The sequence below is a fragment of the Mus caroli genome, chromosome 3, assembly GCF_900094665.2.
Source record: "Mus caroli chromosome 3, CAROLI_EIJ_v1.1, whole genome shotgun sequence".
In the NCBI taxonomy this organism is placed as follows: domain Eukaryota; kingdom Metazoa; phylum Chordata; class Mammalia; order Rodentia; family Muridae; genus Mus; species Mus caroli.
Genome location: NC_034572.1, coordinates 135792844 through 135819311, shown reverse-complemented (window position 1 = coordinate 135819311; position 26468 = coordinate 135792844). Strand labels below are relative to the sequence as shown.

General features: G+C 41.8%; 1 protein-coding gene and 1 pseudogene across 2 annotated transcripts; both read right to left on the bottom strand.

Moving 5' to 3' along the window:
* Nucleotides 1-3202: 3202 nt before the first annotated feature.
* Nucleotides 3203-23158, bottom strand: LOC110291249 (guanylate-binding protein 4-like). 2 transcript variants are annotated; one of them, XM_029475323.1, is made up of 11 exons: nucleotides 21030-21066; nucleotides 18414-18609; nucleotides 16777-16904; nucleotides 15088-15197; nucleotides 14294-14490; nucleotides 11647-11892; nucleotides 10105-10385; nucleotides 9023-9235; nucleotides 7807-7909; nucleotides 7302-7495; nucleotides 3203-7037 (listed from the first exon to the last, which is right to left on the bottom strand). In XM_029475323.1, the coding sequence occupies exons 2-11, from the start codon at nucleotides 18601-18603 to the stop codon at nucleotides 6783-6785; spliced, it is 1917 nt and encodes a 638-aa protein (XP_029331183.1). In that variant the 5' UTR covers nucleotides 18604-18609; nucleotides 21030-21066; the 3' UTR covers nucleotides 3203-6782. The 2 variants fall into 2 exon arrangements, with proteins under 2 accessions (XP_029331183.1, XP_021013943.1); XM_021158284.2 differs by lacking the exon at nucleotides 21030-21066 and adding an exon at nucleotides 23001-23158 and having other exon boundaries at nucleotides 6308-7037.
* On the bottom strand, nucleotides 4821-5476 carry LOC115030619 (annotated as a pseudogene).
* Nucleotides 23159-26468: the final 3310 nt, after the last annotated feature.

Sequence of the window (26468 nt, the reverse complement as noted above, 5' to 3'; positions counted from 1 at the left end):
TTGGCTAACATCCACTTATTAGTACATACCACGCATATCTTTTTGGATCTGAGTTACCTCAGGAAGCACTCACAAAAAGGGACCTAGCATGATCATACTCAGGAAGACCCAACAAGCAGCTGAAAGAGTCAGGTGAAGATATTTGCACCCAACCAATGGACAGAAGCAGCTGACTCCTGTTGTTGAATTAGGGAAGGCAGGAAGAAGCTGGGGAGAAGGGCGATCCTGTAGGAGGACCAGCAGTCTCAATTAATCTGGACCCCTGAAATCTCTCAAACACTGGACCACCAAACAGATAGCATACACCAGCTGATATGAGGCCCCCAACACACATACAGTAGAGGACTTCCAGGTCTGGTCATTCAGAGATGATGCACCTAACCCTCAAGTGACTGGAGGCCCCAGGGAGTCTAGAGGTCAGGTGGGGTGGGGGTGGAGACATCCATGTGGAGACAGGGGGTGAGGAGGAAGAATGGGATGTGGAACAGTTGGAAGGTGGATGGTGGTAGGGGTGTAGAAAATATGAAGTGTAAAAAAATAAACAAACTGACTTTAAAAAATTCACTCTTCAGTGGAAGAGGATGTGCCTAATCCTGTAGAGACTTGCCCCAGAGAAGGGAAAAGTCCTCCTGGGGGTACCCTTTCAGATGCCAAGGGGAGGGGAGATGGGATAAAGAACTCAGGGAGGGGGAACCAAAAGGAGGGGAAACATTTGGAATGTAAATAAATAAAATAATTTTTAAAAATGTACGTCTGTCCATCAGGAGACTTTCCCACGTCACAGTCCCACAGACTTGGATTACTTTTATTCTCCACTGCACACATCCTGATGTCTCTCCATATGAGTGGACACAATCCTGTCCTGCTGTAATCTTGAGCTCAGGGGACAGACTGTTGTATGTTGTAGTTCACAACCACAGGAACAGCCCACCTTAGACTCAACCCTGTGTCTTTGTCGTGGTCCATCACATGGTAAGAAACTCCTGGCAAACAGTTGAAGAGAATGTTTCCATTCTAAGTCCCAAGATCAATTTGTAATATCCAAATAGAGATGGGTTGGCTTCCGTCCATGGTCTGTCGTATTTGATTTATTTGTAGTTTACTAATGTTCATACTATACGTGCTTCCCCAGTACTTGTGCAAGGTAGTTTACTAGAGGTTAATTAGTTTTAGAATTTTGACTTTAATAACAGACCAATTAAAATACATTGGTAAAGCTATCCGTTTACATTTTTCATATATGTTTTTATCACTCCAAGGCCTTCAGAACCATTGTTTATACTGATTCAAAAAGGGAGGAAGGGTGGGAGGGAGGGAAGGAAGGAAGGAAGGAAGGAAGGAAGGAAGGAAGGAAGGAAGGAAGGAGAGGAAGGAAGGAAGAAAACGAGGCTTCAGCAATAGCTTAGCTGGTAAAGTGCTTAATAAGTTAGCATGAGAACCTGAACTTAACCCTTAACACTTACAGAAAACATCTGCACACAGTGGCATGTGCTGGGAATCTCACTTCTGGGGAGGTGGATTCACAGTTCCAGGGAGCTTCCTGGCCAGACAGCCTTGCCTGGTCAGTAAGCCCCAAGGTCCCAAAGAGAAACTTTTTTTTTTTTCAAAAACTGTGGGTGGTTCTTGGAGAAGGACATCCAGAGCTGACCTCTGCTTTACAATTTTAAAAATTATTTTTGTTTTGTGTGTGATTTTGTGTACTTTTGGACATATACTGTTGACACATGAACATATGCAAATATCCACATAGCACAGTATGCCTGTGGAGACCCGAGGGCAACCTGTGGAAGCCAGTTTTTTCCTCCCACCAAGTAGGCAATGGGCAAGAATATTATGTTATCTGGCTGGTTGGTAGCAGGCACCTTTATTTGCTGAACTGTCTTGCTGGTTCTAATTATTCTTTTTTTTTCCTTTACTATGAATTTACTCTTCCTGACTGTGAATTGTTTTTAAAATTATAGAAGTATGTATTCATAACAATTGTGTAGTTTTCATTTATAAAAGTACATTGCAAGAGTCCATCCCTGGGTGCAGGTTGAGGGTTGCTTTTCGACGTATTTATGTGGCAGAGAGAAATTTAATAAATTATTAATTGTGTAGAAAACTGTTTGTACCAGGGTTTAGCTGGGCACAAGTGAGTTACAGCAGTTTAGACAGAAGAGCCTGTTTAGCATGAGTGATTGTGCTGGCACTCAGACTTAGAGAGAAACTTCAATTATGATAGAGTTACCAAACAAAACAAAGGGGTGTGACATGCTTGTTCCTACAAATAAATCAAAGATAAAGGGTGATGTGAATAGTAGGTGAGTGCTGGGGAAATTTTAAATTTTATTCACGTAGTAATTTGGTTTTATTCATATAGTAATTTGCTTCAAATATTCCACAATAAGCCCTGTACATTTCAATACAATAGATGTGGGCACCCTTAGTGAGAGTCTTAATTGCCCTAATTTGAGAGAACTACTTTAAGAATTGGTGACTTAGTAGAACAAGCCTTGACATCAGGATAGGTAACAAAATGAGTGTCACTTAGCATGAAAGTGGGCAGGGATGGTGGTCACTGGGGTCTGGAGTAAGAGTTAAGTTAGGAGAAGAAACAGAACTTCATGCCCCTAAATGATTAGGGCACAGGGAAAGGCAGTTTCCATTGCTCAGGTCAGTGGCACCTGGTGAAGGACCAGAACCTGCTGTCTTCCTTCTCCCAACCCCAGAGCAGAACCTGATGCAAATATCACTTTAAGGCCACAGTTCATTTCACAGATTGTTACAGTCCCTACCCCCATGTTTCCATGAGGCTTCAGAGAGTTTCCTTATGCTCTTTCTGTAGTGACATCATAGGTAGGTGACTCATCATGACATGGGATTTTCTCTAACCATCAACTTAGTGTCAAATTCTTGTAAGAACCAAGACTCCTTGATATCTAACCATTGGGTCAAGAAAGGCTACTCAAGGAACCTCTACATCTGCTTCCTTGGTGGAAAGGGATAAGAGGAAACAGCTGAAGTGCTAGAGGGCTGTGGTGGTGCTTTCCAGGGACCTTGTGGGAACTTGGTCAGCTAGCCTGAGGCAAGCAACAGGAAGCAACTCAACAACAAACAAACAAGAAACCCTGTCTCACACAAGGTGGAAGGTGAGGAGAGACAACAGGAAGTGTCCCCCATACCCACACTAACACATATTCTAACACACATACACACCATATAGACTTTTTTGCCAGAATTAAATTTTATTTCACATTGATGGAAACTGTGAAAAACATGACATTTTCCCACATTACACCACAAGAACTCAATGGAAATTTTCTTAGCCCAGATAAAACTTTACTGATGATCTAACTGAAATAAGTTTATATTCTTCAAAGGAAAGCAAAATAGCAAGTGATTTTTTTAAAAAAAAACTTGTTTTCAATTCAAACCTGAGCACATGGCTTCATTATTAACATTTTATCTAGCCCATACAAATGATCTGCCCATCAGCTAGCACCCATTCATAAAGATGATTTTTAGCATGGTCTTTGTCAGTTAATAAACAGCAAGAAAGGCAACAAAAGCAACAGCTCATCAATAACCATAGTTTTGTATGTATTCAGCTGTTTTATGTATAGTGTGTGTGTATGTGTGTTTATGTGTGTGTTCTAATCAGTCTTTATTACCCGTAAATTAATTTAAATAATTTTCATCAATATTCAGGACACTATTTAAACTCAATTTATTGTTATTTTAATGTACGCACTGGAGACTTATTCTCAAAAACTTTTTTTCACCTAAAATGAACTTTTCTAATTAGTTCATGACCAGATGAAAATAAAACGTTTTAAGTGCTCCTTTTGAACAGTATTTGCATTTAAGCATAGCATAGGTACAGAAGCTGTAAATCCAAACTCTTCTGTAAGTTGTAACTGTTTTGAATTAGCCTTCAAAACTGATCCTCAGTGTTTATTTCTTAACATAATAAGGCTTTATTTACTCTTTCCGCTCTTTACCAAACAATAAAACCACAGAATTATCACCAGGGCTGACGATTCTGATAACTCTGCAGTCTAAAGCTGGACTGAGGTGCGATTATTTAATATGTAATCTTAGTAATGTTTGTTTTTTCACATTACCCCTAGATTTGAAATACAATGTCTATGTTTCAAACTGTAAAATTATAGTATATATTGGTAGGTTTTATGGCAAAGAGGCAATATTGGACTTCTATAGGAAATCATGATAGAAAGAAACCAACCATTTTTTGTTTCTCGAGAGAAGAAAAAATGAAATAGCAGAAAAAGAAAGGCCTGCTTTCCACACTAAAAGGGCCATTAACTGAAGAGAGCAGCGTTACTTTTTCTCTGATGCTCTAAAAGCATTATCCCTAGTATTAAGGATATTATAATACCATCTAATTCATATGTATTATAATCATGTATATGTGGATACACATATGAAAATATAGACACTGCATGGAGACCATAAAATTGTGGAGTAAAATTATAGTCTAATTCACAAAATTAAGAAGACATTTACATCCCAATGGCTTGTTTAGACCTGAAATATTTTCCAGTGAGCTTATTAGTCACTTTTCAAATGATGTATTAAGACTGATGGATTAATTTAAGAAAAAAAAAAGCTAGCTGCTTACTTTTCCTTCTTTAACACTTAGATATTCTGGATTGTATAATACTGATATGTGTTGTAGAAATTTAAAGGATCATACATTTCCCATGAGGAAGACCTCATTTAGTCTGTCTCACTGGTATGTATTTGTAAATCATTTTAACACTGCAACATTAGAAGTTTTCCCATCAGGCATGGGAAAATGTTTATACTCTACTACAGTGATGCCAGCCAACGTCTACACGAGGCTCTTAGTAATGTCAATCACTGGAGGTAGAAGTTTATCAATGAATTGCCATCCATCCATCATTTCCTGCAGACAACAGCTGTGTACCAAAGCTTTGAAGGTTACATTGACTGGATTTACCAATGCTGCTAGTCTTTCAACAGGAAGAGAACCGATGTTAGGGGAACTAAAGAGTCATAATCTCCATGGCACTGGAGAACAAAAAATATCTCTGTTAATGGTATTGATGGGACCCTGTGGAGAAGAAGCCGGAAGTGGAAGCCAGCAACTGAGCCCATTGGTGTCCTGCAGTTTTTGCTGTGTCTTAAGAGCATGATTTAAAAAAAAAAATCAACTGCCTCCCTGAGAAAATCCTCCCCAAATAATGCTGTTAGAAGCAATGTCATCCTTCACCTCTGATCTATCACAAAGCTCTTACATTCCCTGCCACCTGTTTAATTCCAGATTCGTCCTCCTGGGAATCTGCAGAAAGTCCAATATCAAACCAAGAAGGCCTGGTCATATTCATGTTGACTGTAATAGGCATATCGGGTGTCATGTGGACAGGTGTGCCTGATGTGGGATGTTCTGCCGCCTGCAACCAATGGCTCCTGCCCATCCTTGCCCAGTGTCTCCCAGTCCATGAAGGAAAATAACTGTGGCGTCAGGCAGCCCATTCCATGAGATGGAGAAACTCTCTTGGAGTAAGATTAATTTCCATTTGTAAGTGGTTATGAATTGGAGATTGCTTCTGTGTCAGAGATGAGGGCGTGTGTCCACTTTTCTTTTCAGCCCTAGAACCCCAACTAGTGCAGACCTGTGCAGGCCTGTGCATCCTTGCCTTTGTCTCTGTGAGTTCCTATGTACATTGATCATATTGGTTCAGTGGGCATTCTTTTTTTTTTTTAATGATTCCTTGGTTAGCTTGTTTTGTTTGGTTTTGGTTTTGGTTGTTTTTTGTTTGCTTGCTTGATTGGTATTTTTGTTGATTATTTGGGGTTTGTTTGATTTTTTTTTTTTTTTGCTTTTTGTTTTTGTTTTGCATGTATGTCTGTATGAGGGTGTCAGATCACCTGGCACCACAGTTATAGACATTTGTGAACTGCCATGTGGATTCTGGAAACTGAACCAGGAACCTCCAGAAGGGCAGCCAGTGCTCTTGGCCTCTGAGCCATCTCTCCAGCCCCCGCGAGGCGGGTGTTTTTCTTGGTGCTTTCCGTCCTCTCTGGCTGTTATAGTTTTTGTTTCCTCTTTCACAGTGTTCTTGAGCCCCGAGGGGAGGGGTTTGATAAAGACACCCTACTTAGGGTTGAGTGTTCCCAAGACTCTCATTCTCTCTCTGTACAGTGTCTGGCTGTGGGCCTCTCTGCATTTGTTCCCATCTGTGGCAGGGGGAAGCTTCTGTGATGATGGCTGAGCAAGGCACTGATCAATGAGTACTGCAGAGTGTCAGGAAGTCATTATATTGCTACTTTTTTTATAAATACAACAATAGTATTTGGTTTTACTCAAGGTTCGCTGGGCTATCTGATCTAGGTTCTGGATCACCCAGGCAGTGTAGACATGGGTTTCATCCCGTGGAGTTGGTCTTAAATCAAGTCAGATATTGGTTAGTTACTCCCACAGTTTGTGCCACCATTGCATTTGCATAATTTGCAGGCAGGATGCCATTGTAGATCAAAGGGCTTGTGGCTGGGCTGGCAATTGTGTTTTTCCTTTGGTAGCATGCAGAGTGTCATTCTGTGCCAAAGACGTTCGCATTTAAGGAGAAGGATCTGTGGGCACCAGCTTGAGTTCTCATCGATCAATGAGTTGTATACATTTGTTTTCAGCAATGGGGCCTTGCCATTAATTTATAGAGAGTGACCTATATTCTTGGTTTTTGAAACTTGATAAATGAAATTAAAGTGAGATGGACTTCAAAAGTAAGTCTCAGTGAGGTGGGGGAAAGCTATACCTAGAGTTTTCTAACTTTGCCTGAATTCTTTGTCTCATTCATTTGGCTGCTTAACATTTTCAACCCTAGACCAAAGTACTTACCAGAACCAGGCATTGCTGAAATTAATACATCTCCAAACCCATCAAGGATTTGTGCACCCAATGAGCTATTCTTCTCCTTATTTAGTTGAATCTCTTTTTGTAGTTGACTTATCTCCAAATCCATTGCTTCACATTTCCTTTTAAATCCCTCATTAAGCATGTCTTCTTGAATCTGTAAAAAGAAAAATACATTTGGAAAACCATGCCTATTGAGGGCTAGAGGGTTGGAGGTTGGCACTTGGAACTCAAGGAGTTAAGGACATGTGTCTATCTCTCTACCAAAAAGTGCTCATTGATGAATTTGCCTGATTCCTGGATTATGAGAGATGACTCAAAACAGCCTGGAGTCCCTCTATACCACTCAGAAGACTGGGAGACGTTTGAAAAAGCCAGAACTGGGCACTTCTGAGAAGTTCGGGGTCCTAGTCAGCCTTACCTTCAACTTGTGTTTCAGCTTCTCCTCTTGCTCTCTCAGGATGTTCTTCCTTTCTGTCTCCATCTTCTCGTGCAGCTGGGCCACATTTTCCTTGTAGCTTCTCTCTTGAGCTTCCATCACCTGCTGCATCTCCTTCTGTTTCTGTCTTAGTAGCTCCTGCTCCTTCTCAGCTGCCTCCTTCTGAGCTCGCTCAGCTGTCCCACAAAGGTTTGAGAGAGAGGAGACACAAGGGTCAGGATTGAGCTCTCTTTTCTTGAGTTCAGAGACCTAGATGATTTTGAACCATGCAAGAGAAACATCTGAATTCTAGCCACCACATCCCCAGAACACATTTCAGAATGATCCTGGAAGGTGCCTGTCACAGTCGCTGAGTGAGACCATACCACCCTCTTAATTTCAGATTAGCAGAAGTGTGAAACCTATGTGAAAAGATCTTCCTGTTTGTCAGTCAGCAGGCTTAGCAGAAGCCTACTGATTGCTGTGAGAGCTGAGCCCTCCCACATACCTTCCATGGCCTTCTGGCCATCAGTGAGGGCTTTGTCTGACTGCATAATGGAGTCCTCTATGAAAATCTGTGACTGTAGGAAGCTCTGAAGGACATGATTTGCCTGGTGGAATAAGCAGAAGAAATTGCCAGGTCACAAAAAACACAGGTCAGGGCTGTCTTCTGAGGTTTGTATGGCTGCTCACTACAATGAACTGCCCTGCCTGTCCTTCTGTGGCCTTAAAACGCCTTAGGATCTCCTCCATCCCATTCCACGACTCTTAAAGGTGCACAACAGTAGTGCTTAATTATACCCTTATTCTGAGGATTGAATTGTAACTTCCAAAGTGGCATGCGCTTTCAGGTTACTGATGCTATCTGTCATGTCATGTAAGGTATTAAAGTCTGGGCATGGTGGCTCATGTCTGTAATCCTAATATTGGTGAGGCTACGGCCATGGAACTGCAAATTCAGTGCCACTCTGTTCTGGTTACCTCAGGATTCCATCTTAGAACAGCACAATGGGAACTAAAACTTAAAAAGAGGGTATTGAATATGACATGTGAACATTATTATTATTATTATTGAAACCATGATAATACTAATTGCATCATAATTTCTGCTCACTGTTTATGCCAGGATAACTCTTGCCCTGATGTAACCAACTGACTATTTATATCTGAGACAAGCTCATCCATAGCTCATGGGCAAGTGTGTCTTTGTTCTTCAAATCCCATGTATTTAGTTAAGAAACAATTGCCATGTTTAATCAATGGAATAAGATTGTTCTACAACAGTTAGAACTATTTATTTTAAATTACTTCGGGGGAAAGATTAATTTTGGGTTTGTTGAGAAAAAGGATAAAGAGATACGGGGGATATGTTCATCATACCGTGTGTGTGTGTGTGTCTGTGTGTGTCTGTGTGTGTGTGTCTGTGTGTGTGTGTCTGTGTGTGTGTGTCTGTGTGTCTGTGTGTGTCTGTGTGTGTGTGTGTCTATGCATGTATGAAAATTTCTTAATGTAACACAGTGTCATGTGCAGTATAACAATAAAATACAATTAAATTTTTCAATAAGTAAATAAGAATAATTCATTCTGGATCTAGAGAAGCTGGCAGTGCATAGGCAGACATGCTCCTCCCCTGCCTCACCAACACTTCATCTGAGTCCTAAGGAGGAGAGAGACTTCCTGGCAACCCTACACTCCTCTCCCCGATGCTCACCCTTGTCCCTCACCTTCACTCCCTTCCTGGGCACCCGCTCATAGTCCTGTTCAACCTTCTTCCTGGCCTCCAAGTAGAGCCTGTGACCCCCAGGAACAGAGAAAGCTCCACGTGAGATGCTCTCCTTCAGGGACTCTGAGAGCTTGTCCAGCTCAGCCTGGCAGTGACTGAGAGATGCTGCTTCATTCTGTCGCAAGAAATCTTCCTTTTTTTCCTCTATGGTGACCTGCCAGGGGATGGTTGAGATATCAGAGAAGGAAGATGTTAGAGAGCAGATCCAACTGTGGTCTTGAGGGAAGTAATATACTCTGCTGTGAAAATTATACCACAAGTTAGAAAATTCTCTTCAGTCCCACAGAGTCTCTGAGCCACTATCTAAATAACCTTGGAAATAACTCATGCCTCCCGTGGCCTGCTTATTCCCTGTCAAATGGCAGAACTGCTGGCTTTTTCAGAGACACTGTGATTAACCATGAAACTCCCACCAACTGAGCAATGGAGTGGGATTGGCAGGGAGTTCCCTCCAGAGATTTATATAGGGAAAAATGTATTAGGAACAAGCGACTCAGCATAGTGACCGGAACTCTGTACAGGTTCATGAACCCTTCATCAATTCCTCCATGGAGGAGGTGGGTGCGTGGAGATAGAACAACAACATAGTGTGTAGTATAAATTACAGTCCGGGGACTCTCTGAGGAGGTGGGTGCGTGGAGATAGAACAACAACATAGTGTGTAGTATAAATTACAGTCCGGGGACTCTCTTGAGGTAGGAGACTCTCCCGAGTTTTCAGGCGAGAATGGAACTCACTTTACATCTTGTTTCCATCCTCGGATAGCCAGAGCAGAGTGGTCTAGCCTCCCTGAACCATGCTCATAATCTATAAACCTGAGCTAACCCATACATGCTTTTTCATGCTGATAGGTTCATTGAAAATTCCTTTGTTCCAGTAAAAAACAATCAAGTCCCTCGCTTTTGATCCTGGAGAACCCTGTCACTCACAAGAATAGAGAATGGCAAGGTCAAGATGGCAGCCATTAATCAATTCTCCTAAATGTGGGGATTTGGAATAGAAAAGAAAAGGCAGTTTCAGTACCACCAAGTTCTTCTGGAATTGCTGATTCTCATCCTTGAAGGAGTGCTCCATGAAGACAGCAATGGCTTCCTTCTCACAGGCTGTATGCACAGTCAGCAGCTCCTGGAGCGTGTCTGTGGGAAGCCTCACTCGCTGGGCCATCTGCTCACTGTAGTGGTCAGCTGCCTTCTGCACAGCTATGGAGTTCTCACGCTGGGCCAGGGTTGTCACTGCGTTCTCTAAACACGGCACTTCTCCACTATTGATAGCATCCACGTAGGTCGTCACCAGAGTCGCCAGTCCTAACCGCAGGACAGAATTTAAGGCTAAATATCAAACTAGCTCTCATTAATTTCACATTATTCATGAGTCAGCACTGAAGTAGACTACTTAAGCAAGGAAATTTCATGTATGAGAGCAAAGACCTATTTTGTAGGACCCAGCCTCAAATGAAACTGATAATGTGTTTTTTTTTAACTCAAAAATTTCACGATAATAACAGAGCATTATGTGAGAGGAACAGCTCTTATTACAGGCATGTGACTGTACAGAGTCATTTCATTGAAGGATATGTATATATAAGACAATAGTTATTTTGGGTTGGGAGGTTGTGTGTGTGTGTGTGTGTCTGAATGTGTCTGTGTGTGTGTGTGTAAGCCAAATGACAACCTCTATTGTCTCAAATGCCATCCCTTGTTTAAATTTTATATTTTCTATTAATTAATTCTCCCATATATTACATCCTGACTGCACTTTCCGCCCTTCTGTCACCCTACCTCCTCCCTTACTGCCCCCCTTCACCTTCTCCCTCCTCATCTATTCCCCCCTCCATTTTCATTCAGAAAAGGACAGGCCTCCCATGGATAGCAACCAAATATGGCACATCAAGTTACAATAAAATTATGTAACTTAATAATATCATAGCCCCTCACATTATGGCTGAAGAAGGCAACCCAGTGGACGCTGTTTCTGATGCTCTTGCCTGCTTTTAACTTTATATTTCATTGAGACAAAGTCCTTTTACTGGTTGAAAGTAGACAGGACTGGCCCCCAGAGCCTGCCTGCCTCTGCCAGGCCCCCAGTTCCTAGTGTGTACCCCCACTCTCAATTCTGTAGGTGGAATCTGGAGATTGAACTCATGCTTCCAAGCTAAGCACTCTACTGACGCCATCATCATCCTCGCCAAAAATAATGACTTTTATTTTTAATCTCAAACTCATAATAAATGTTTAGGAACCTTATTCTCTTATATATTTTAGAACTGTCTTCTCTAGCCAGGCAAAGAAACATGTGTGTCCTTTATATTACTTCAAAAATAGGTATTCCCTATTTAATCTTCATCTTGCTTCTTTAATCATGAGCATTTAACATGTATAAGATTTCAGTAAAGTCCCAAGTAGAGAGACAATATTTTCCTTAAAATGTGTGTCCTTCTTAGAAAAACTTTTCTGAGTAGCATGAACAGCTGTTTCTTTGTAATCATGTCAGATACAACATATATCAATGTTTTACAATACACCGTTTTAAAGTAAAGAGATGTGAACTGGGTCAAGGGTGACTCACGGTTTCCATTGACAACGATTCCCTCTTTCAAGGTCTTGGGCTTCGAATTGGAGAAGATGTAGGAACAGAATTCTTTTGACTGCACTTGGAAACTGTGATCCAACTGGTCCTCTGGCATTTCCTCAACATGCACTAAAAGTTCTTTGTCTTTTGTGGGTCGATCAAAGACAAAGCACTTCCGTCTTGGAAAGAAGTGCCTGATGCACTCCCTAGGCAAGTTAGCTTTCTGGGATTTGATACTCATGCCTGCAAAATACATATAAATGAGATTTGTTGTTGGAAAGGACAGTCTTTGGGCTAGGGGCCAAGTGTTTTCCTTTCCAGAGAGCTTGGCATCCCAGGTGTTCTTTTATTTCTCCATCTGTGGTAACACTCCATGTGACTACTCCTCATTTGAGCATCTATGAAAGTGGTTCTCAGCTTGTGGGTCACACCCTCTTTGGAAGTCAAATGGCCCTTTCACAGGGGTCATTGAAGATCATCAGAAAACACAGATATTTGCATTATGACTCACAACAGTAGCAAATTTACACTTATAAAGTAGAAATGAAAGAATTTTATGGTTGGGACAACTACAACATTAGGTAAAAGAAAGATGAAATTTCAAGACCTGTAAATCATATAAAGTACTCAGAAATTGCTGGTTGTTTGTGAGCCTAGAGAGTGCCTGGGGCTGAGAACAAAGAAAGACAAACCCGGGTATGCCCCGTAGTTAAAACATTCCTGGGAACATCTTGACCAGAAAGATAAAGAGGAATGTGACGACATAACAGGGCTATCTGAACTGAGTCAACAACTCACAGAACTCTGACGGCCTGCATGTACATGTAATTTTTCTGCTGATGTTTAAATAAGCCAATAGTGTGTCGCTATGCTGAATTTCACACCCCTAAGCCCCTTACCCCATAAAAACCCCTAGCTTCCGAGCCTTGTGGCTGACATCCGTTATCTCCTGTGTGGGATGCATGTCGGTCTGGAGCTCCATCATTAAACTGCCTCATGTGATTACAGCAAGATGGATTCTCGTGTTTCTTTGGATGCTCTCTCACTCCCGAGACTAGAGTGGGGGTCCCCAAAAAGGGGTCTTACAAAGGTACATATTAGTAGCAGTAGGAAGGTTGAGAACCACTGATCTAAGACAAGGGTAAATCCATTTCTGCTTGGAGTTAAAGAGCAATGAAATAATGATGAAGATTAAGAGGACCATTCATCCATTGAATGATGGCAACTAATCTTTGGTCTTCCTAGTACTTGTTGGTACAGGCCCCAGTGAATTAAGAACTTAAAACAAAACAAAATACTGGATAATTAACTAATGAAACCAAAGTATTAGAAGAAGTTTTCTGATTTTCCTGTATCTTTGTCAGAAATGAACTTGGGCTATGAAACAAAGTGGTGTGGAGAAGAATAAGATGCTACCAGGAAAAATGAAAGATGACATATCAGGTCAGGAGAGAAAAAAAAAAAAGTACACATATCAGCTTCCTGTACACATACTCATAAATGCACTCAGGATTCTGTGCCTTGCCAACTATGAGGAATAATATTAACTGGCTGTGATGTGAAGACCTCTTTTGTTCCCTAAATTAGAGTCCGTTAGTGTTGACCGAGAAATAGAGCCATCCTACACCACTGCGGCATTCAATGAATGAAATAGAGCACTCCAATGCCATGCATGCATTCAGTGAATGTTTGTTGAATGAAAAAGAAATGAATGAATCAGTAAAATTACTGAGAGAGCCCTCTCAAGAGATAAATGCTGCATATTTAATAAATATATAATGCCAAATATATTAACTGTAAAGCTGTCAAGAGAAGAGACAGATGTTATAAGAAACATAACATAAAAGATTTGAGTCTTGTTAAATGGAAGTATCAATGTTTTTCTTAACTATTTATAGTATATTCTCCCTAAAAAAACCTTAAGTCATAGTGTTGAAATACACTGAACAAAAAATTTACAACCTGGAGTAGATCACTTCATTTTATGGAATTTCATGTGATTTGTGAACTCTCTGTGCATATATATTTGTGTGTGTGTGTGTGTGTGTGTGTGTGTAGAAAGATAGATAGATGATAGATAGATAGATAGATAGATAGATAGATAGATAGATAGATAGATAGATATAAATATATGTTTAGGGCTAGTGTTAGAACACTGCAGAGAGAGAGAGAGAGGGGGAAAGAGACAGGGGGAGAGAGAGGAAGGGGGAGGGAGAGGGGGAGGGAGAGGGAGAGGGAGAGAGAGAATATATGTAGAAAAGAAAGAAGAAAGAAAGAAAGAAAGAAAGAAAGAAAGAAAGAAAGAAAGAAAGAAAGAAAGAAAGATGGAACACAGAAATTCTTTATAAGGAGCATGATGGGTGGAGTGTGGACATTATAGAATGTATCATCATCCAACTAACTTTTTTCACTATTAATTGGCTGGAGACCATTAGGTCCAACATTTGTGCCTCATTGTTTCCCTTGCCCTTATATTCCAACAGCTGAAGATTTTCCAGGATAATAACCATGGAAAATGTGCAATTGTTTTTCAGCTCTCATCAGTTTATTGTTGGCTTAGAGCTTATGCCAGTGTCAAATCAACATTTATGCAAGTTCTGAACGAGACAGCTGGAGCCCTTCCCACCCAAGCTGGCTTTGATACCTGGGATCAGCTTCAGGGCATTTTCTAGGTACTCGTCTGCTGTGATGACACGTCCCTCTAACTTCAGCTCCAGAACGAAATCTCGAACAGTCCAGATAAAGTCTGGAAAGAAACTTACAAACTCATCAGAGTCATCCACTTCTTCAGATCGTGAAGTGGACTTTGCCCTGATCAGCTCTGTCAGTTCTGTGACATAGCTGGGACCTTAGCTAAGGAATAGAAGGCACCACTCTACTTTTCCCACATTTTTCTTACAAATCCATTTTACAAGCACCCTCTTTGCCTCGCATACCAGTCTTAGGGTTTGTATTCCTGCACAAAACATCATGACCAAGAAGCAAGTTGGGGAGGAAATGGTTTATACAGCTTACACTTCCACATTGCTGTTCATCATCAAAGGAAGTCAGGGTACTCACACAGGGTAGGAACCTGGAGACAGGAGCTGATGCAGAGGCCATGGAGTTCTGTTTACTGGCTTACTTCCCCTGGCTTGCTCAGCTTGCTTTCTTATAGAACCCTGGACCACCAGCCCAGGGATGGCACCACCCACAATGCGCCCTCCCACCCTTGATCACTAATTGAGAAAATGCCTTACAGCTGGATCTCATGGAGGCATTTCCTCAAGGGAGGCTCCTTTCTCTGTGGTAACTCCAGCTTGTGTCAAGTTGACACCTAGAACCAGTTAGGACATTACCCTTTTCCTAAATCCTAAGAACTGAGTAATAGATGCAATATGCCCAGTTGTTATTATCTTAAGTCAACGAAACACAGCAATTTGGTCCCTGGAAGGATACTGCAGCTGCTCCAGGGCCTGGTGGTTGATGGTGCTCATGCTGTTGTAGACAAAGGTGCTGCTCAGAAGCACAGCCAGGGCAAAGATCCACGAGTCATTCTTAGGGTCACCCTGGGGAGCACATAAGGGCAAAGAACTTCAGACTCTATCCTCCATTCTTTCTTCCATTTGTTTATCTGCTGCTTAAGCAGCAACACTTCAGAATAATAAGATGAACAATAACAAATTCATATTTCTTTATCAATTTTGAAACAGACCCTTACCAGTTTCCACAACCGAAATCAACGACACTGTCAAAATATGAAAAATGTTTGCTATTGTGCTTAGACACAGAGAAATGTATGCACAATAGTAACACACCATTTCATTAACAGTTCATTGATTATGTCCTATTAACAACTGGGATTCAACTACTATTCATGGAACATCTACAAAATCTCAAGTACTCCATTGAGCTGTGTGAATGCAAATTTTCATATAACAATAGGGTCAGACAAAAAGTCCTGTACATATAGAAACACCACCATGATAATCACCTGTGCCAAAAGTACGATGAAGTGCTAATAGAGAAGAAAAATAATTAATTTTAATAAGTGACAAGAAGGTCTATGTAACTTTAAACTAATGTGACTCTAACGGGATATGATGGCAGTGGTATAAAAACAGCCTTTTAAAAGTAATTGCTAGTAACTGTAATTATAGATTTAATGAATCACACGTGTGGAAAGATAAATATTCAATAATTAAAAAGCAATCACAATCCACAGGCCATACGAATGCACTGGACACCCATTTTGTTTGACTGAAGCAGTTACTATGTGTGAGGACTTGGAAGCTGGGGCAGGACGTCAAGACTTGAGGTAAGATGTGATGCTGTGAAGGCCAGGCAAACAGAGGTAGATGCTATCCTGTCTCAAAATGTTCAGAGCCAGCGAGTCAAACCCTATCATCACAGTATCCATGGTGTCTCTCCCTTGTTCTTGTGCATAATATGGGTTCTGGGCTTATTAGATGTGATGGAGCGGGCAGGAAATCTTTCATACTCTGAGGGCATATTTTTTTAAAATGCCCATTTTGATAGCCCTAAAAATACTACATTCGTATTAATAGGAGCAAAGCTTAGGTCAGACACCAACTTGCTTGCACAAGAATTCATCTTGGTTTAATACAGGGTTGATTATTGGGAATTTTATATGCCATAATGAAATGCTTACTCCTATGTTAACAATAATAGATGTCTAAGGCTACTACCTACCACTAGATTAAAATTTTCAATAACCTCAAAGGTGACAGCTTGCCTTTAAGAAGGATTATACAACCAGATAACTTGGTGAATTGTCTACTTCTATGAACCCACAGCATCTTGTACTGATGTCAGAGTATATGCCTGCTTCCTCCTGGATGAGGTTATGTATCTGTGCCTTCCATTGCAGGATTATAGCATATAGTAAGAAACACTAGAATTCAGCTTCTCAGTAAATATTTACTGAACTGTATTGTTCACAAAAGTATCAAGATAAGACTATCCTCCATCACAACAGAATATTTGAGTTTATCAAAGGAGTAAACTTCACCAAGGGAAGCAACTTATTCTCCTTATCAATAGCTTGGTTGCAATTCTTGCAAGCAGCACAGAAGTTGAACTAAAGCAGCAGTCAAATGGTCTACAGAGAACCAAGACCAGACCTACCTTTTCCACATCACCTAAGCCCTCTGTGTCCAGAAGCACGAGTGTGAACTTGGGCTTGCTGGGGTGAGGCACACACCACATCCAGATGCCCTTAGTTTCAGACCTAACTGTGGTGCCCAGATTGAAGCCTGTGTGAGAGAATACGAAAGCACTATGGATTTATATGAATCCTTACAATATAGGAGGCAGAGGTTCCTTAATAGCTCTGAGTTTATTCAGATACAAATATGAGGAGGGAAAGAGCAGCTGGGTGATCTATAAAGGAAGAAGAAAGTAGTGGGACCAGGGCAAATAAATTGTCAAGAGATCAATAAAAAACAGAATGCTCTGGTTTTTAAAAAGACTCCAGTGTGCAGTTTACAGTTTACAAAGCAAGACATGCAAATTGCATGACATGAAGAGCTGTTTTCCCCTTGTCTATAAGCTCGTGGTACCACACCAAATTCACCACATTAGCAAAACTCAAAATCAGACGCAATTTTTGTAAAGGAGTACAGAATGTTCTATTGCTATGAATAAACATAAAAATTACACATAAAGTTTAAAAAGGAATGTGATGTCATCAAGAAACACTGCTTCATGCAAATGTCCTACAATCTAGAGATTCACTTCTGATTATGTCATACAAAGAGAAGTTCATGCAAAAATGTGGCAGCATAAAGACAAGCTTATGTGTAAAAGCCTTGTCCTCCAAAATAAGTTCTGGAAATAAATCAATACTCACCACAATAAATAATGCTATTTTCATAGTGACATGTTATGAAATAAAAAATTAGTAATTTAATAATACTTATAACAAACTGGGTGTTGAGCAAAAGAAGCCAGTGACATCTGGACACTTCCAATATAAATATTGTGATACATTAAAAATACATATATGTATTATATAAATATTTATATATGTGCACACTCCTTAAGAAGTTTAATAGTAGGTCAAAGTGAACTGATTTTTATAGATACACACTTGTATTTTTTTAACTGTTTTTGTAAATCAGTGGCAGAAGTTTCATGAAAATAAGGAGCCTTGGGAGAGTATGAGATGACATGAAACCCTATTTGAATGCTAACAAAGTTTAATATTTTGACCTGATCGATAATGAAATAAGGACTTGCTTGTGATGCCTTACACTGTATTTTATGTAATCTAGTTGTATTATACATATTTTAAAGGCTCACGAAAGAAACATAGATATAACTATTAAAGTGATGGTGTAGGGCATAAAATATAGTTATTTCAAACAAGGTGTAACATAAACATAAATCCTCCCTCCTTCTCTCCCTCCTCTTTCTCTCCTCCCTCCTTATCTCCCTTCTCTACCTCCCTCTCCTCCAGTTCTCTCTCCTCCTTCCCTCCTTCTCTCCCTCCAGCTTTCTTCCCTCCCCTCCTTCCATCTCCTCCTGTTCTCTCTCCCTCCTTTCCAGCCTCACAGAGGCAGTCATTCCTCACTTCCTTGCTTCCTTCCATCATTCCATCTTACTATGTTAATAAACAAATACATTTGCATTGACTCCATGGTAAGCAACGTGAGAGAAGTGGGAAACAAGATGGGGATTGAATTGGGCAGGAGATAATGACCACTTTGAATTGCCAATGATTCCAAATGGACTCTGTACTTTTGTCTGAGGACTGCACTTACCATGGTTCTGTCCTGCCAAGCGGTTCATCAAGTAGGACTTTCCCGTACGGTATAGTCCTACAATGGCCACGACCACTACAGGCTGAGTGATCCTCTCAAGAATGTTTATTGCTTTGGGATTCACCCTCATTTCTTCATTCTCATTTTCCACTAGGCACACAGGAGCCTCCATGTTGGGACCAGATGCCATGGTAACCTGCAAACCCCAAAATGTCTACTCAGTTGAATATGAGATATCCAAGCCACCTCTAGTGGCATGCCAATGTATCTGTGCAATGGGTGCATCAACTTAGAATTATTGATCATTGTTGTTGGGTTTGTGTGACAGTGTTTCAGGAGCCTCTCTAATATAAGCACTTTCAAGGCAAGAGGAGTGGAAGAGAGGAGATGTATTTACCAGTGACCCAAAGTCGGAATAGTTCCTGAAGGCTTCTGTCCAGAGTCTAATTTCCAACTTCATTTACAATCTAAGACCGCAAGGTATGGCAAGCAGGCAAGCAAAGGTTGTTTAGTTATTTGGCTTTTGTGGGGTTTTTTTTTCCAGAAGCACACATCGCAATCAAGTTCTTGCTTTACAAAGACACATGTTACATTTGACAGGCGTAAGCTTTTGTGGTCGGGTTAAGGGCAATGCCTTATTTTCTTTTAGCTATTTCTCGAGGTTGTTCTGTACCAGGGAGCAGAGTGAAGCCATGATTGACAACCAGCAAAGCCAAGAGCAGAGCTTTAAGCAAATCTAATTATTGGTCATTTTCACTTTATTCTACTTCAACAAGGTCTCGTGCAGCTCAGGCTAGCATCAAGCTTTCTGTGTAGATAGGCTGCCCTCATACACCCAATCCTATCATAGTCTCCTGATCTACTGGGATTAAATGATGGCATCATCTCACTTGGCTTTCCCATTGTGATTTTTCAGGGGTTACATTTTACATTTTAGGGGTGTTTTGTTTTGTTTTGCTTTTGCTTTTCTAGGTAGGATCCAACAAACTCAGGATGGCATCTCATTTTTTTTATTTTAATTTGTATTTATTTATTTGTTTGTTTGTTTATGGGGCAGAGGGTTGTTTTAAACTACTGGTTCTTCCAAAGGGCTCAGACTCTAAAATCAACACTTGGCAAATGGGAACTCATGAAACTGCAAAGCAAAGGACACTGTCATTGGACAAAAAAGCAGCCTGCAGATTAGGAAAGGATTTTCCCCAACCCTATGTCTGACAGAGAGATAATATCTAAAATTTACACAGAACTCAAGACATTAGACATAAACAACCCAAATAGTGCAATTTTAAAATGAGGTACAGAGCTAAAAAAGAGAATTCTCAAATGGCCGAGAAACACTTAAATGTTCAAAGTCCTCAGTCATCAGCGATATCAAAACAACTCTGAGGTCACACCTTACACCCATCACAAGGACTAAGATCAAAACCTCAAGAGACAGCACATATTCGTGAGGATGTAGACCAAGGGGAACACTTCTTCACTGCTGGTAGGAGTGCAAACTTGTACAACCACTTTGGAAGTCAATTTGGTGGTTTCTCAAAAACCTGGGAATAATTTTACCTCAAGATTCAGCTAAACCACTCCTGAGTATATACACAATGATGCTCCAACATCCCACAAAGACATTTGCTCAACTATGTTCATAGCAGCATTATTTGTAATAGCCAGACACTGGAAGCAACCTAGATCTCCCTCAACTGAAAAATGGGTAAAGAAAATGTGTTACATCTACACAATGGAATACTATTCAACTATTTAAAAAAAAAAGGCATCATGAATTTTGCAGACAAATGTGGAATATGGGAATATCATAGTGAGTGAGGTAACCCAGTACCAAAAGGACATGCATCATATTTATTCACTTATAAGTGGGTAGTAGCCATAAAATACAGGTACCAAGCTACACACCATAGAACCAAAGAAGCTAAACAAGAAGGAAGGCCCAATCTACAAATCTCACTTACAAGGAGGAATAAAATAGTAATAAGAGGCAGATGGAGGAGGGGACTGGGAGGGGGGAATGAGGAGGGGAATGGGGGGTATTCAGGATCAGGTGTGGGGAAAGACAGGAGAGGTGACTAGATGGTCACGAGAATGAATGGAAAACTGCACCTGACAGGGGCAGGGGTGCATCTCCAGGATGAGACAGACACCTGAGATAAAGGAGGCACCCACTAATCAATGGGGATGACCTTAGCTGTGACTCACAACACTGGGGATATGGAACCTGAAGAGGCCTCCGCCTTTAGCCAGGCAGAAATCCCAGTGGAGCAATAGAGACACCAACCCACCCACAAAACTTTCAACCCAAAATTTACCCTGTCTTCAAGGAATGTAGGCATAGAGAATGGAACAGAGACTGAGGGAATGGCCAACCAATAATGAACCCAACTTGAGACCCATTCCATGGGCAAGCACCAATCCCTGACACTATTAATGATATTCTGTTATGCTTGCAAACAGGAGCAAGTTGCCCTCTGAGAGGCTCCACCCAGCAGCTGACTCAGACAAATATAGACACCCATAGACAAATAGTGGATGGAACTTGGGCATTCTTATGGAAGAATAGGAGGAAGGATTGTAAGCCCCAAAGGATGACCAACAGAGTCAACTAACCTGAACCCTTAGGGCTTGCAGAGTCTGAAACACCAACAAAAGAACATACACAGGCTGGACCTAGGCCTCCGAACACATATGTAGCAGATGTGTGGCTTGGTCTTCATGTGGGTCTGAAACAACCAGAACGAAGGCTGTCCCAAAAGCTGTTGCCTGTACGTGGGATATGTTATTCTAGCTGAACTGCCTTGTTTGGCCTCAGAGGGAGAGGAAGTGCCTAGCCTCACAGAGATGTGACATGCAGGGTTGAGGTGATACCCAGGGGGGCCCCACCTGCTCAGAGGAGAAGGGGATGGAGGAGGGATTGTGGGAAGGCATGACTGGGAGTGAGGCAGTGAATGGGATGTAAAGTGAGTAAGTTGAAAGAAATTAAATTAATAAAACCAACCAAACAAACAAAACCTACTGGTTCCGCTGCCTCCACAGCCTGAGTGCCAGGATCAGGGATGAGTATTGCAGTGCCCAGTTTCTATGATGCTGAGGACTGAAGCCAGAGCTTCACAAGTGCTAGGCAAACGCTCTACCAACTGAGATCAGCCCCGGGACCTTCAGCTTACTTTCTGTACATAGATAAGTGACAAGCACGTGACCTTACACCAGCAAAGCATCACCTCCCACCTGCTTCATGCCCATGCTGTTGAAGATGACACATGGATATGATTCTTTTCCAGTGGCTAATTTCCCTGAAAATACATCCTCGTGAATAAATACTTCTGTGGGCAAATCTCCGATGGTGCATTCTTTCTTAAAACAACCGTAAGTATTAAAGGCTATTGTGTCTCCTTTTCACTTGTCTTAGAGGTCATGCACACATGCTAAATGAATGCTTAGGAAGTCTATAAACTGCCCAGTGGATCAGGGAATAAACACCAGATCCTATTACCAAAACTTCCCTGATAGAACCAACTTCCGCAATTCACCTTTTCTACACCTATAAATATCCTAATTGGGAAATACCAACTCTCAATTGATTAGTGGCATGCCATGATATAATGTATAAGGTGCACTCTGGGTGTTGTTTGTCCTCTGGTGGCATCTTAAAAACTGTAGGTGTTTCTTTACTTAGCATCAATTTAGCGTAGGTGTCTAATGGGAAATGTAAGCTCACCTTAATTCTGTGAAAGACAACAGTACCTTAGTGAGCAGTTCTATCTATATTAGGAAAATATTGATGGACATGCTATTTCTCTTCTCTCTGCTCTCGTGCAGGTCTGGGTTATTGTCCCAACTAAGAAACTTAAAATCCACAGTAAATAAGTAGAACTACATAGCTGCAATTGGTCATGTAAATTATCCATGGTCTCCAAAGGCAGCTCGAGCCACACGGAAGACAGTAAAAAGCTGCCTCCTCCAGAGATTTTTCACAAGCTCCAAAACCGGTCTGAAACCTTTCTTAGATGGACCACTTTGAAACAGTTCACAATACATGAAGGGGTTCAGGCTTTCCTGCTGTTTCTAACTTTTGACTGAGTACCCCACTGCAGAGCGCGAGAGTGCCCTGGTAGCACAGAGGTGCACAGGGAGGGCGCAATGGGAATTCTGTCTGACTCAACGAGGGAAGGCTGTTTTCTGTTTCTTCAAGACGAGCTGAGCTCACAGCAGCGGGAGTACCTGAGGACTATTGTAGATGAGGATTCTGGGGTTATGCCCTCTCACTTGGAAATAATGCAGGGGAATGGGTAGCCCGCGGGAGTGGGTAGCCCTGGGCTGATATTCCGGTAGGAACCGCTCACCACCCCACCCCATCCCCCACCATGCCTGGCTGTGGCGGCTGCTCGAGAGTGGTCGCACTTCCCACACTGAGCAACGCTGTCCACCCACCCTGAGGCCACCAAGCCGCCTCTGATCGCGGTCGTCCACCCTCCAGTGTCATCTTGCACCGAGCGTGGAGTTTATGGCCTGGGACCTCGGGACCTCCCTGAAGCTCCTTAGGAGATGTGTACATTGGGTACGGAGTCTCAGGGAACTCACCAGCCTGCACCGGATTCTCTGCTACCTGGATTCAGCACCTTTAGGCTTGCTGCTGCGCCTGATTCCTCCTGAAAGCTCTCTATTCTTAAACTCCAGAGTGAAACCGGATATTGCCTGCACTTAGTTGTGGAGATGGAGAACTGAAATTGAAACTGCACAGGCTTGTGCTGACTTTCTGAGAAGCTTCTGCTTTTCCTGGAAAGAAAACGGAATCTGTGGGAAACAAGTCCATAGTCTTCCCTGCCAGATGGGCGGACGAAAACAAGTCGCTGATTCTCTAAATACTGACTTCTATTGGGAAATACAGAATGCTGCAACAGAAATGTACCAGCTCCTGCCACAGTGATCCACTGGCTTATTCCAAGAGGTTGACGCCAACAAAACGTTTTTAACTTAAAAAATGTGCAACTCAGGCATGATATTAATACTGTACATATTAAGAAGGTAATGGGTTGTTTCTGTGCATTGGATACCTCATGTGATGTATGATGCAGACTGGGTTAACATAGCTATCTCTTCAAACAGTTAACACTTCTTTTTTGAGATGTATGCCACAGTCACCATCATTTATCTTGCTGTGCAGCAGCACATCTGAAGTCTGGCTTCTCCCTTTTTCACGTCCCCTACGGGTCAGCTTGCTATGCCTTCTACTATATGGAGTTTTTTTAAAGGCAAAACCGAAATGGATTACAACAGATGTTTTGGGAAAGAAAGAAAAAAAAGCCTTGTCTTAAGTGACTGTCCAGATGTCTGGTAACATACAACAGACTAAGCTGTCCTCTTTGTTTGGTTAAATGTCTTGGTGCATTTTAAATTCACAAATATTCACGTCAGGGTGATTCTGTGATTGGAATGTAACCTCGTGTTGTGTTGAGGAACATCTACATACAGACCAGACGAGTGAAGTATCCATGCCTGATGCTTTCTTACAGGCCCCTCGGAATCATCTTTCTGAGCTAGGGAGGAGGTGGGGCTTGGTCAGGCCTGAGAACCATCACTTAGTGTGTCCTAAGGTTATCTTTCAGGTGGGAACATCCGTTTGATTCCCATCTGTTAGTCTGACTGAGGTAAATTTCTCCCATAGAACAAAGGTAAGTGTGAACTCTGTGGAATAGCCGTTGTCAGACTCAAGGCTAGGACAAGAATGCACTTCATTGCAGTAACGCTGGATGAACTAGGCATGTCTGGGGTCAGGGCACAGGCAGACACTTAAGTGTTAAAGCTTTCACAATCCTCTCTTTTCTGTTGCTTTTTAAAAGACATAATGGATCTATTTCAGATTGACCTGCTGTGAGGATTTGTATATGCTCGGCCCAGAAACTGGCACTAGTAGAAGGTGTGGCCCTGTTCAAGTAGGTGTGGCCTTTTTGGAGTGAGTGTGTCACTTTGGGTGTGGGCTTTAAGACCCTCATCCTATCTCCCTGGAAGTCAGTATTCTGCTAGCAGCCTTCAGATGAAGATGTAGAATTCTCAGCTCTGCCTGTACCATGCCTGCCTAGATGCTGCCATACTCCCACCTTCATGACTAAACATCTGAACCTGCAAGCCAGCCCCATTTAAATGTTGTCCTTTATAAGAGTTGCCTTGGTCATGGTGTCTGTTCACAGTAACAAAACCCTAACTAAGACACCTGGAGCACAATGAGACCTCCCTGAAATCATCAGGAATAATGACCCAACATGTGGGAAATGCTATACTAATGGGAGTTCAAGGACAGACTCGAGATGGATCTGAGACTCCAATGAACCATATGTCTTTGCCTTTGCCTCTGGGTACAGGCTTTTGGGTAATTCCACACTTACCTTCCGCACTGTTGGGCACTGCCCAGACCTCAGCCAGACTTGACCGTGAGCTCCAGCACTTTCTCTTGCTCTTCTTAGATGGTTTTCTTTTCAGCCACCTCTATTTTCTCCTTTGTTTGGTCAATGCTCAGCTTTTTTTAGTGGCCATGGATTACTACTGTCTCTCTTCTGTTCTTAGCCATTTCTTTGAGTGTCTCCCTCATGACCCACTTGGCACTGTGCAGAGGCTGTGGAGAAAGGGAAGAAAGCAGACGGCCTGGGCTACTTTCTCCTGAGCCATCAAGATTTTGGAATGTGGTGGGAAAGGCCCTGCTCAGCTGGCCATTTACCACAGCAACACTTGTCATTGTCTAGATTCAACAGGGTGTGCCTTCCACTAAAAGAGAGCCGAGTCTTTAGCTGTAGGGAATTCTTCCTATCCAGACTCCTGAGAGAGGAGCTCCACCCATTAACTGGTAGAGCTTGTAATTCTCACCAGTGAGAACTCTAACTGAAGGATGCATTTCCACATCATTGCCTTGCCGTCCAGAAATTGCCCAGAGAAACACCATTGTCCAAGGAAACACAAAGGCAGATACAACATCAGCCTTTTTCTGAATATAACATGGTTCTATACGGTCATGTACCGGACACAAGAAAGTTTGAATCCTTTCTTTTTCTGTTTTTTTTTTATTAGTTAATTTATTTATTCATGCCAGTCAGAACCCTTCCTCTCTTCCCAGTTCCACCCTCAGAGAAGAGGAAGCCTCCTTTGGTACCAGCCAGCCCTGGGACATCAAGTCCCAGCAGGACTAAGTGCATCCTCTCCCACTGAGACACCACCAGGCAGTCCAGCTAGGAAAAGAAGATCTAATGGCAGACAACAGAGTCAAAGACAGTCCCATGCTCCAATTATTAGGGGTCCCCCCTGAAAACCAAGCTGCACAGTCTGGTCCTTTCTTCTTCATTTGCATCTTGTGATTTCCTCCAGGCCGTGAATAAACGGAAGTCTAAACTCAGGTCAGAGGTGAAAACTCCCCCATAGTAGCTTTCCTCTCAGCTCCTTAGATAATTCCTGCCCAGTGACACATTCACCACTCAGACCAAGTTCCAGACAACCAGATCACTGTGAACATCCACGAGCCTGGATGCTTGTCTATCCTTTAGTCCTTAGCACGAATACTTCATCTCAATCCCAGTCTTCCCTTCCGGAAAGCTCTCTCAACCTTAGCCTATGAGACTTGAATTCCTGTGGCAGGCATTGATTGTATCATTGACTCTGCCGATTGTTTATAGAGTCTGCTTTACTCGGCCATTGTGTGGGCCTGAGTACTTGTTAAATATTTGTTGAGTAGTTAATAAACTATTTTAAAATCTCAGAAGTACATCTGATTTTTTTTTTTTTTTGCAGTGTCAAGAATGAAAGGGAGACATTCAGTAATGTGATATGAGAAACAGGGGCAGTATTTTGGAAGATAAAAATGTCAGGAGAAAAACTAAAGTTATTGAGGACAATACAGAAGTAGAGGAACTTGATGGTTTGACTGAAAAGCTGTATCTACGATTTTTCTGGATTATTTCGTGCCTGGATGTCATTTGTTTGAAGCATGAGACAGTCCATCCGGTAGTAAAACACGCTGCATGAGATCATCTAAGTCTCATTCGAGTTCATTGACACTTTGGATTT